Source organism: Octopus sinensis, linkage group LG15 (genome assembly GCF_006345805.1).
Source record: "Octopus sinensis linkage group LG15, ASM634580v1, whole genome shotgun sequence".
NCBI lineage: Eukaryota > Metazoa > Mollusca > Cephalopoda > Octopoda > Octopodidae > Octopus > Octopus sinensis.
Genome location: NC_043011.1, coordinates 35,305,527 through 35,318,026, shown reverse-complemented (window position 1 = coordinate 35,318,026; position 12,500 = coordinate 35,305,527). Strand labels below are relative to the sequence as shown.

Below are 12,500 nucleotides of genomic sequence, written 5' to 3'. Positions count from 1 at the left end.
TTATTACAGGTGACGACGCCTCATGGGTCTATGGCTATGGCCCCGAAACCAAGACAATAATCAAATCCCGCTTGAAAGGAACAAGATTTCAAGACTACGAAGAAATCCAAGAGAATGTGACGAGATAGTTTGCTCGCTACCCTCCAAAAGAAGTCCCAGGAATGCTTCCGTCAATGGAAACGACGCTGGATAAAGTCTGCGACTTCAAAAGGGGACTACTTCAAAGGGGGTTAAATGCCAAATTGATATATGTTGTAGGAACTTTTCTGGTTTTTTTATACCACCATTCCCGACACTTCTTGGGACAGACCTTTTATGTACCTATGTTACGAAACGTGTATGTATTCAAGCATTTATGTATGTATTTGGTTGTCCGGAAAGTTCATGCCGATTTATAGTAGCTTACCTTTCGACTTATTTTAGATCATGGTTTAGTCCATAAAATAGGATTTGACTACACCTCCATTTAGAGCACAGTTTAAGCTATCTTTTCGTTGAAGAAGGTTTATGTTCCTATAACCTGTGTTAATTCTGTAACCCTTTAAAATGGAAGATAAGAAAGTTCATTTTCGGCACTTGATACTTTGGGAACTAGACAAAAATTGCTGCAGCTCGGCTGGGATGTGTTACCCCAACCTCCATATTCACCAGATACTGCTCCTTCGGATTTCTACTTATCCAGGTCTCAACAGAATAGTCTTAATGGTAAAAATTCCAATTCCTTGGATGACGTAAAAAGATACCTTGATGAATTCTTTGCCATGAAACCACCTCAATTCTGAGAAGAGAGTATTTTCAAGTTAAAGGAAAGGTGGAGACGCATTGTGCAACACAATGGTTCATATTTGGTTGATTAAAAATGTAATGGCAAGTATTTATTGACCTTTTTCTTTCCTTTAAAGATCGGCACAAACTTTCCGGACAACCCAATATATATGTACAGAGTGGCCCAAAAGTAGTTTACAGTTATCACGTAGGCATTTTATATTTCTTTTAAAACATTTTATAGCATTTAAATTTCTATCTTACAATTAACTAAATTAGCATAGAATAATGGTTTCATATTTATTTATAATTAAGATCAAAACTGCTAATATATGAATGCGAAAGAAATAGTTGAATAACTGTAAACCTACGTTTGGGCCACCCTGTATATTGTCTTGGGTTTGACTTCAAATTACATCCGGTAATGGGGACTTGGTCCCTGAGTTCCAGGGTTTTGGGAAATGTGGAGGGGAGGAACCATCTCGAATCCACTATAACACCCAAGTTCCCTCTGATCCGGAGTAGTAGTAGTAGTAGTAGTAGTAGTAGTAATAGTAGTAGTAGTAGTAGTAGTAGTAGTAGTCGTTAGGGGTCCCAGCGGTGGGGGTGGCGATAAAACATGTCACGGAACTGCATCCGAAAGAAAGTTCCGCACAGACTCTCCAACGGACCTAGGGATGATGCGCCCCATCAGCTGCTTTATTTGCATATCCTCCGGATCTCCGTCGGGTACGACTACAAGTGTTCCAGTTAGATCGATCAACGGAACAGTCTGCTCAGGAAATTGAAGTGCAAGTGGGTGAGTACTCCACAGACAAGTGTACACTTAAGGTAGTTCTCATGGACTTGTCAACCGACTCTCGTAAGTATATTTATCATATTTTAACACTTGATTTCACATTTTTGTTTTGATTAGGTAACATCTTGGCGTGAGAATAAATACGAACAGATGTTGCTGGAGATGAAATTGCTGGAGAAGAAATCTGAGGAAATGGCAAGGAATGAACGGCAGAGAATGGAGATGATGAAACAAAAGAGAGACCAAACCAAGCAGGAGGTAATTCCAGAAAGAAGGAGAGAAAGGAGAAAGGAAGGCCACGCGTACACTGTCGTTCATTGCAGTTCTTTTCTCTTTTATCTCTTACTTGTTTCAGTCATTAGGGTGCGGCCATGATGGGGCACCGTGTTGAAGGGTTTAGCCGAACAATCGACATCAGAGCTTAATTTATTTAAACCCTTCTATTTGTTTCTTTTGCCAAACTTCTAAGTTACAAGTACGTGATCAACCCAACAGCAGTCATAAAGCATTGGAAGGGAAAAACACGAAGACATACATAACGCCATGCATATATATATATATATATATATATATATATATATATATATATATATGTACACATACACACACACACGCACACACACACACACACACACACACACATATATATATATATATTATATATATATATATATATATATATATATATATATATACATACATATGTATATATGTATATACATATATATATATATATATATATATATATGTATATACATATATATATATATATATATATATATATAGGTACACATATGTATATATTGGGTTGGCAACTAAGTTCCCGACGTGTTTTTTTAATTTTGGAATCTTTTTTTTTTCTTGTTAATATTAGTTAATTCTTGTTAATTTTCAGATCATTAAAATGGAATGTCAAGTTAAGAAAAACGAGCATTTTCGACACCTCCTTCTGTTTACTTTTAATCAAGGTTCTAAGGCCGCAAAAGCTTCTCGCGACATTTGTGCTGTGTATGGAGAAGGTGCCATAACTGAAAGAATCGCTCGTGATTGGTATGCCAATTTCAAAAACGGAATTTTTAACCTCAAACACGCACCTCATTCTGGCCGTCCAGTTGAGTTCAATGAAGAGCGATTAAACCAACTTTTGCACGAAAGTTCTCGTCTAACGACAAGGGAACTGGCAGAGAAAATGAAATGCTCCCGCACTGCTATAGAGAAGCATCTTCACTCGATGGGAAAGGTTCAGAAGTATGGAGCATAAGTTCCGCATGCTTTAAGTGAAGTGATAACAACAAAAATCAACAAGCCACAATCTCCGCTGGTTTGCTTGCTCGTCACCGCTCAACTCATGGACACAAGCAACGATTTCTTTACCTAATCGTTACTGGCGACGGAAAATGGTGCCTGTACATCAATATGAAGCAGCGTAAGGAATGGCTTAGCTCCGGTAAACAAGCGACACCGCGCGTAAAGCAAGATCTTCATCCGCGAAAAACGATGTTGAGCGTATGGTGGGATTGGAAAGGGATTATCCATTACGAATTGCTTGAACAAAACCAAACGGTCAACGCGGAACTCTACGTTCAACAGATGGAACGACTCAACACGGCTATTCAAGAGAAAAGACCTAATCGGCAGCATGGAGTTCTGCTGCACGACAACGCCCGCCCTCATATCGCCAATATGACCAAGGAAGCCATTCAAACGCATGGCTGGGAAGTGCTGTACTCTCCTGATTTGGCACCAACGGATTTCCACCTCTTTCGATCTCTTTCAAATGCTATGCGCGGAGTTTCGTTCAATACTTATGCAGAATTGAGAGCGTGGTTGGATCAATTTTTCGAGTCGAAATCGAGTGATTTCTACCAACGAGGTATTAAAAATCTTGTTGAACGTTGGGAAGAAGTTGTAAACAACGAGGGAGAATACATTAATTTGTTGTTATTTTTTATTGAACTTTTTAAAAAATTTAAATTTTAAAAAACAGTAGGAACTTAGTTGCCAGTCCAATACATACATACATACTCATACAGACACAACGCGCGCGCGCACTCACATTTATGTATAGGACAGACTTGTTTCAGTTTCCGACCGACAACCAAATCCACTCACACTGCTATGGTCAGCCTGAGGCTATGGTAGAAAACACATGCCGAAGGTGTCGTGTAGTGGGACTGAACTCGGAACCGTGTGGCTGGGAAGCGAATTTATTACCACCCAAAACGTTGAACCTCACGTTCATATAGAATAAAACTATGATTAAAATCAAAGTCGTTAAAGCGGAATGTAATAGTGATACGCAGTGATTAAGAGGTGAATGGTGCCACCCTCCTCGTTAACCATTTGAAAACTATAGTGTTATTTAAATTATCAAACGATTAATATTGCTGTCACTAATTTAAAGTTCTACCTTGCAATTTTGTTTTATGTCTACGCGACAACCCACAATTTAGATTTCAAACGACATTAATAAACCATCGTCACAGCTTGCAAGTTCCGAGAAGTGTAAACTGTTATATTTACATAACATTGTATAGAAGAAGATACGGAGAGAGATATTAGGACAATGGTCCTGTTGGGTAAGGGTATCTTATTTTGTGATAAGTTCTTGACGCTGGGATTCAATGCAAAGGAAAATGACTGTATATATGCATGTATATCTATATATATATATATGTGTGTGTGTGTGTATATACGTATATATTTGTGTGTGTGTGTGTGTGTCTGTGTGTGTATGTATTCTAGAATGAGTATAGATATAATATAAAGAACATATATATGTATGTATAAACACACACGCACAACCCATATATATATATATATATAATATATATATATATATATATATATATATATGAGAAGAATGATTTTCTTAAAAACATTTTGTAAGGTAGATTTCATGTTTTGTTTTAGCGCTTTTCACTATTTTCAGGTTTTCAAAAACACGTATCATAAAATAATCCGTAAAAGTTTGTTTTTAGTAGCGGTTATCTTGAATATTCTTGATTTATTTCGGATTTAAAATTCTTACAAAATATTCTTTTTCTTTTCGTAGTTTATATTTTTCTTGCTTCATTTTAAAAATTGGGATATTTTGAGTTTTCTATTTATGTTTAAGATGAAACATTAGTAAAAGATGAATCCATTTTGTTGCTTATGTACCCTAACCCAATGTAGTAATTTTTATCCCGTTTGGCCAATATAATTCTCATTGCATGGTAGACATGTGATGAAGTAAATGAGATAATATCTGAAGAAATAATGCAGGGGACAAATTGTGGAAACCTTCGTCGTGGGATATGTATGAATCATCTGAACTAGGCAAATCCCAAAATATCTAGATCGAGAAGGAATTAGAAAATAAAATTTTAAAAACTATTCTAAATCTGAAACTGGACCGGAAATCATCAGCTTTACACAGATTACCTTAGAGCACCTGTGTTTGGAAAGTTAAAATCAGCGAAAAGCGCCTAACACAGTACAACATTTTTCTTCCAAAATATCTGAGTCGATATGAGTTTTCTCTTAAGAATTTTTGATGTAGTGTGACACAAAAAAAAAGTAGCCCAGGTTCCGTAGCCTTGTGTAAATACAGAGTATGCTTAACAGAAGCCGTTCTAACAAACAGTTCCACAATCTCCTCACTTTCCGCTATTGTGTTCGTCATCTCGCAAAATGTTCACTCAGTGTAATCTTACTGTCAAGTAATGTGGTAAGGATGTGGTGAGTATAATATGACAAAGAGCTGACAAGTGTCTCATCGTTGTCCAGCAATTACAAGTAATCGAGATAACAGAAACGACTCTTGCAAACGAATGGCTGAGTGCTTTTTCGTATGTATAAGTTTATTTCTGTATTTACATTATCCTGCGGGAACACAGACTGCATTTCGTGCACCACGCTGTATAATTAAAGACTTCTAACTAAAGAAACTCGACTGCGTGTGTACCGTTGGCGATTTTTTCCCTCCGTCTTCCCTTCTTTGGATCTTTCCTTTTCCTATGTTTCTGACGAAGAGCTCCGCTCGAAACGTTAAACCCTCCTTCTTTCCTTCCTTCCTGAGCGTACAATAATACTATATTTGTTCCACGTCCTCATGTTGTATTTCTCTTTGTGTTTGCATGTTTGGATTAACTATATATATATACCTCAGATAAAACAATACAAAGACCAGAAGTTAGCAGAGCAGCAACAAGAAGAAGAGAACTGCAGACGACGTCTTGCAGAGATCCAAGAGGAATTAGAAGAACAAAACAAACGAAACTGGAAGCGGTAAGTTTTTTTTTTTTCATAAAATGACTTTAGTAAAATAAGAAAATAATGATCACCTACTCCTGGGAGAATTAAAACAAAAGTTAGATATGGTGAGAATCGATCTTAAAAATTTAAAAATTTTAAAATTCGTAATTAAATAATATTTTCTACACTAGGCGCGAAATTTTAGGGGAGGGGGCATTCGATTAAATCGATCCCAGTACGCAACTGGTACTTAATTTATCGACGCTGAACACATAATATAAAGTCTCGAAATACCGCTAAGCATTTCACCTGGCGTGCTAACGTTTCTTATCTCTTTACTGCCCACAACGAGTCACACACAGGGGGGACAAACAAGGACAAACAAAGGGATTAAATCGATTAGATCGACCCCAGTGCGTAACTGGTACTTAATTTATCGACTCCGAAAGGATGAAACGTGAAGTCGACCTCGGCGGAATTTGAACTCAGAACATAAAGACAGAAGAAATACTGCTAAGCATTTCGCCCGGCGTGCTAACGTTTCTGCCAGCTCACTGCCTTTCTAACGAAAATAATAATGCTTTCAAATGTTTGGCACGGGGCTAGTAAGTGCGGGGGTGCGGAGGTATGTCGATTACATTGACCCCAGCACTTGAGTGATACTTATTTTATCGACTCTGAAAAGATGAAAAGTATAGTCTACCACAGCGGAATTTGAACTCGTAACAAAGACGGACGAAATGCTGATTAGCATTTTGCCCAGCGTATTAACGATTCTGCTAGCTCGCCGTCTTAATCATAATTAAAATGGTTTCAAACTTTGGCACAAAGCCAGCAATTGTTTTGGTGCAGGGTTGGGCTAGTCAATTACATCGGCCCAAGTTGGTACTTTATTTTATCGACTCCTAAAGGAGGAAAACTCCAAATTGATCTTATCAGGATATTGACACAAAACGTAACGAGCCAGAAGAAATGCCGCTGAGCATTTTGTTCGACACATTAACGATTCTCTCAGATAATAATAATAATAATGATAATAATAATAATGACGATGACGATGACGACGACGACGATGACGATGACGATGATGACGATGACGATGATGATGATGATGATGATGATGATGATGATGATGATAAATGCCCTGATGCAGTACCAGGCAGTAGCTCTCGTATTCGGGGAAGATATTCTGCCATTTGAAAATTTCTCGCCTTCAGTCTGACAACCTCTCGACAGGCACGCTTCCAGAATAACCATTGGACAAGCGATTCGGTGTTATTATTATTATTATTATTATTATTATTATTGTTGTTGTTGTTGTTACCTCCGCTTTAGCGAAGGCGGATATATTGTTTTCAGTCGTATTTGTTTGTCCGTGGACGAGATATCTCAAGAACCGCTGAATGGATTCGGATGAAACTTTCAGGGATGTTTGGCCTTGTGACTGGCACGGACTGATTAGACTTTGGAATTTATCCGGTACCTGACAAGGATTCTGGATTATTTTTCCGTTAATTTTTGAGAGCGGTCGGGTTCATTTTTAGTATTCTCGTTTGTGAGAGCAGTCGAGTTTATTTCAGATATTCTCATTTTAAAAATCATCTCCGGCTAATCTTTGAGAGGAAGTTGGTATTGACTTGGCGGAGGTTTGCGCTCTCTGAGTGCTCTTGTTGTTGTTGTTGTTGTTGTTATTATTATTATTATTGTTGTTGTTGTTGTTGTTGTTGTTATTATTATTATTATCATTTTCCTTCTTTCTCCAAATTTTCTTCCGTTTCTCGCCGAGTGTTTACCGTACACCTAGGGCAGAGAAGCTCATTGTATGCATTCGCAGATTACACACGCAAATTCACAGATAAAATATGTATTTAAAAGAATAATAAATAAATAAGTTCATGAATGGATGTTGTTTTCACAGCGATAATGCTCTTCTCAGCACAAAACATCCATTCATGAATTTATTTATTTATTAATTTTTTAAATGCATATTTCATCTGTGAATTTGCGTGTGTAATCTGGGAAAGCATACAATGAGCTTTTCTTCTTCTTCTTCTTCTTCTTCTTCTTCTTCTTCTTCTTCTTCTTCTTCTTCTTCTTCTTCTTCTTCTTCTTCTTCATCTTATTATTATTATTATTATTATTATTATTATTATTATTATTATTATTATTATTATCATTATCATTATTATTATTATTATTATTATTATTATTATTATTATTATTATTATTATTATTTAAGCCAGCGAGCTGGCAGAATCGATAGCGCGCTGCACTAAATGCTCAGCGGTATTTCGTCCGTCGCTGTGCTCTGATGTTCAAATACCACCGAGATCGACTTTGCTTCACGCTTTCAGGGTCGATAAATTAAGTACCAGTGAAACTGGGGTCGATGTAATCAATTAGTCTCCTCCCCCAAACCCCCAAATTTCAGGCATTGTGCCTATAATAGAAAGGATTATTATTATTATTATTGAGTGAGAGAGCAGTGCATGCCACCAAAGTGACACTGGGGTAAAATATACGAAACCCAGTATACCCATCATGACTACCCGTCTGATAAGGATACACTAGGCACATATATCACAGCCATATGTGCGCAACATGGTGATCTCATATTAAGATAAACAGCATATGACCTTGCAGGAGGGGCCCAGTTAGAATTTTCTTCTGGGCGAGTAACCCATCCCGCTCAAAAGTTCCCTGATTAAGGGTTGTTTAAGGATGTTGAACGAAACACCCATGTTTCCAGATGTGAATTATCCAAACCCCAAAGAATCCCGCTCAACACATGGCTATGATGCTCCCCCACTACTTCTGCTCGTGATCAGAGATGCAAATATCATCATCATCATCAACATCATCATCATCAACATCATCATCATTCAGTAGTCTTATTTTTATCACGTGCTTTCACTGCACTACCGAGTTTAGCTCTGTGTGGCTTGGGTATATGCTGTGGTTAGTTGTGATGCTCTTATTTTCACTATATTGAAAGCGTTTTACGTACGATGTGTGCAGTGCCTAGTTGTGCTATTTTCTGTACGTTATACATGTTTGTTAGTCCTGGTATTTTGTCATGTATTTGTCTGAATGTTTTTTTCAGCATACCTAATGTACCTACTATTATAGGAATTGATTCTGATTTTAGATTCCAGACTCGAGTTACCTCTATTTCCAGGTCTTTGTATTTTGAAAGTTTCTCCTTTTCTCTGAGAGAAACATTGTCATCTGTTGGTATTGATACATCAATTAGAAGCCGTTTTTTTCCTTGGTGACCTCTGACATCCAGTCTATTAGACTTGATTTCTCTATCTTTGTGTATTGGTATATCTCAGAGTATGGTTGCTTTCTCATTTTCTGTGATATTTTCTGGGGTGTGCCTATACCATGTTTTTTCTGCTGTTATTCCACATCATCATCATCATCATCATCATCATTATTATTATTATTATTATTATTATTATTATTATTATTATTATCATCATCATCATCATTTTTATTTGTTGTAGTAGTAGTAGTAGTAGTAGTAGTAGTAGTAGTAGTAGTAGTAGTAGTAGTAATATTTCTTGTTATTTTCATATTTATTAATTATACTCCAGAATAAAATATCGCGAAAAAGAATGGTTGAAGAGAATTCAAGAACTGCAAGAGAAAAAACTATTGAAAGAAAGTGAAGAAACTGAAAGGCTCTTAAGACTGGAAATTCTGCGAGAAAAAGTAACTCATTATTATTGTTGTTGTTGTTGTTGTTGTCGTTGCTGTTTTCTTGAGGCTTGGTAACTACAGGTCTCCTAAAATCTCAATCTTTCTTGGAAATATTGCAGAATACAGTATGGCATTATTCTTCAATTCCATATAATACCTATATCTATTCCAATAGCTTTCAGTCTCTTTGAGAACACTTTGGCTATTGTACCAAGTACACCAATTATTTCTCACCTTTGTATTCCACAATCCTTTATCTCTTTGGTTAAGTTTTCGTATTTGACAATTTTACCAGTTTCTTTGTTGCTCTCTCCACTATCATATAACATTGCAAAGTATACGATCCTATGCGTCGGGTTCACAATCACAAGGTAGTGAGTTCGATTCCCGGACCGGGTTGCATGTTGTGCTCTTGAGTAAAACGCTTTTTTTTCACGTTGCTCCTGTTAACTCATTTGTAGAAATGAGCTCCGACGTCCCTGGTGCCAATCTGTATCGGCCTTTGCCCTTTCACTTGGATAACATCGGTGGCGTAGAGAAGGGAGGTTGGTATGCATGGACGACCGTTGGTCTTCTATAAACAACATTGCTCAGACTTGTGCCTCAGAGGAGAACTTTCTAATTGCAATCCCATGGTCATTCATGACCTAAGGGGGGGGTTACATTTTTAGTAACACCATCATCATTATCATTATCATCGTCATTATTGTTAATTAATATTATCATTGCTGCTGTTGTTGTTGCTGTTACTATTGCATTTTACAGTAGTTAGTAACGTTAGTGCGACGAACAAATACATAGCGGCATTTCGTCTGTCTTTACATTCTGAGTTCAATTGCCGCCCAGCTCAACATTGCCTTTCATCCTTTCAAGATCGATAAAATAAGTGCCATTTGAACACTGGGATTGATTATCCCTCTTCTCTAAAATTTTAGGCTTGTGCCTATAATAAAATATTCTTGTTATTATTATTATTATTATTATTATTATTATTATGATTATTATTATTATTATTATTATTATTGAGTGAGAGAGCAGTTCATGCCATCAAAGTGACACTGGGGTAAAATATACGAAGCCCAATATACCCATCATGACTACACGTCTGATAAGGGTACACCAGGCACATGCATCACAACCATATGTGCACGACATGGTGATCTCATATCAAGATAAACAGCGCATGACCTTGCAGGTGGGGCCCAGTTAGAATTTTCTTCTGGTCGAGTAAACTATCCCGCTCAAAAGGTCCTTGAATAAGGGTTGTTTAAGGATGTTGAACGAAGCACCCATATTTCCAGAGGTGAAATATTCAAACTCCAAAGAATTCCTCTCAACACATGATGCTCCCCCACTACTTCTGCTTGTGATCAGAGATGCACATATCGTCAACCACTAAGGGACATGGCCAAAAGCTTAAGGTTAAACAACTGACCAGCAAATCTTTGGTATTGAGCATAATATTTGCTGTAGCCCATCTTTTATACCAAGACAAAACAATGTACATGATAACACTTCCAATCAGTTAAGATCAGAAGTGATAACACTTCCAATCAGTATATTATTATTATTATTATTATTATTATTATTATTATTATTATTATTATTATTACTATATGAAAACACACAGCTTATTTTGCTGGGAATGATGGAAAGTATCAGCTGTTCACAGCCAGCAGACTAAGGTGACACTTGTTTACTGGTCATGCTTCAGGAACCCTGCGAAGAATTCTTTCAGTTCCAAGCAATGCTGATTTTTGTTGGTGTTCTACCTTCACACTTGCACCGATCTTTTTCAGCTATGCTGGTAGTTGACTGCTGATACTTCTAAGTGCACTAATGTCTATTGGTATCGCGTCTACTCTCTTCAGTGACGAAAGCCTTCGTATTTCTTATTTTAAATTGCCATAGTTGTTTGTTTTTCTTCTTCTTTCACATTAATCCTGTTTTATTATTACTATTATTATTGTAGTTGTTGCTATTATTATTGTTGTTATTGTTACTATTATTATTATTATTATTATTATTATTATTATTATTATTATTATTATTATTATTGTTAATATTATAATTTATTATCATCATCATCATCATCATCATCATCATCATCATCATCATCATCATCATCCTCATCATCATCATCATCATCATCATCATTATTATTATTATTATTATTATTATTATTATTATTATTATTATTATTATTATTATTATTATTTAAGACGTCGTACAGTATCTAATATCCTGATATGGTTGACTGAAGATGTTGTGTCTACCATCGGTTTGTACTGTTTGTCAATTCGCAACAAGGACCTTAGAAGACAGAGCTTTACGCAATATTTACGCTGATTTTTGCAATACACCTAGATTGTAGGGTATTTCTAAAGTTTAGAGATATTTCTTCAGTTTGGGTAGTATTTAACCCAATGCTACAATGACAATAGGCACAACCTATATATTTGACTCTCGTAGCTGCCACATCTTGGCGATCTCAATTCTCAGATCTCCAGAGTTATCGATCTTTTATATATATATATATATATATATATATATATATATATATATTACATAATATTATATCATACCCCGATACTGTGTGGACTAAGATCCCCGTTGAGAGGCTGCTGGTATTTATAGAGTGTTAAACACTTTCAGTATGCAAATTAGGGAATCCTTCATAGAGTAACTACTGCATCTGTTGAGTATATAAACAGTTTGGCTACTTGTTTCTCTGGAGACTGTCAGAATGATGTAGACGCATCTGATGAGAACTCAGTGAGATTCGAAAATCGATTAAGGTCGTTCATCATTTTTTTCAGTCTGCGGAGAAATGGCAAAATTTGCCCTGTTTATAATTATACCATATGTTTATATATATATATATATGTGTGTGTGTGTGTGTGTGTGTGTGTGTGTGTGTGTGTGTGTGTGTATGTGTGTGTATGTATGTATGTATGCATGTGTGTGTGTATTAGACAGAAACTGAAAGAAG

The 12,500-nt window shown here is 36.4% G+C and overlaps 1 protein-coding gene across 1 annotated transcript in view; it reads left to right on the top strand.

Moving 5' to 3' along the window:
- The window catches only part of LOC115219673 (coiled-coil domain-containing protein 148-like), a 68,195-nt gene that overhangs the window by 34,147 nt on the left and 21,548 nt on the right, over positions 1-12,500 (top strand). The window contains exons 6-8 of the mRNA XM_029789850.2: positions 1,682-1,822; positions 5,718-5,836; positions 9,403-9,520. Of these exons, the coding sequence (XP_029645710.2) occupies positions 1,682-1,822; positions 5,718-5,836; positions 9,403-9,520 (378 nt within the window). The remainder of the gene's footprint in view (positions 1-1,681; positions 1,823-5,717; positions 5,837-9,402; positions 9,521-12,500) is intronic.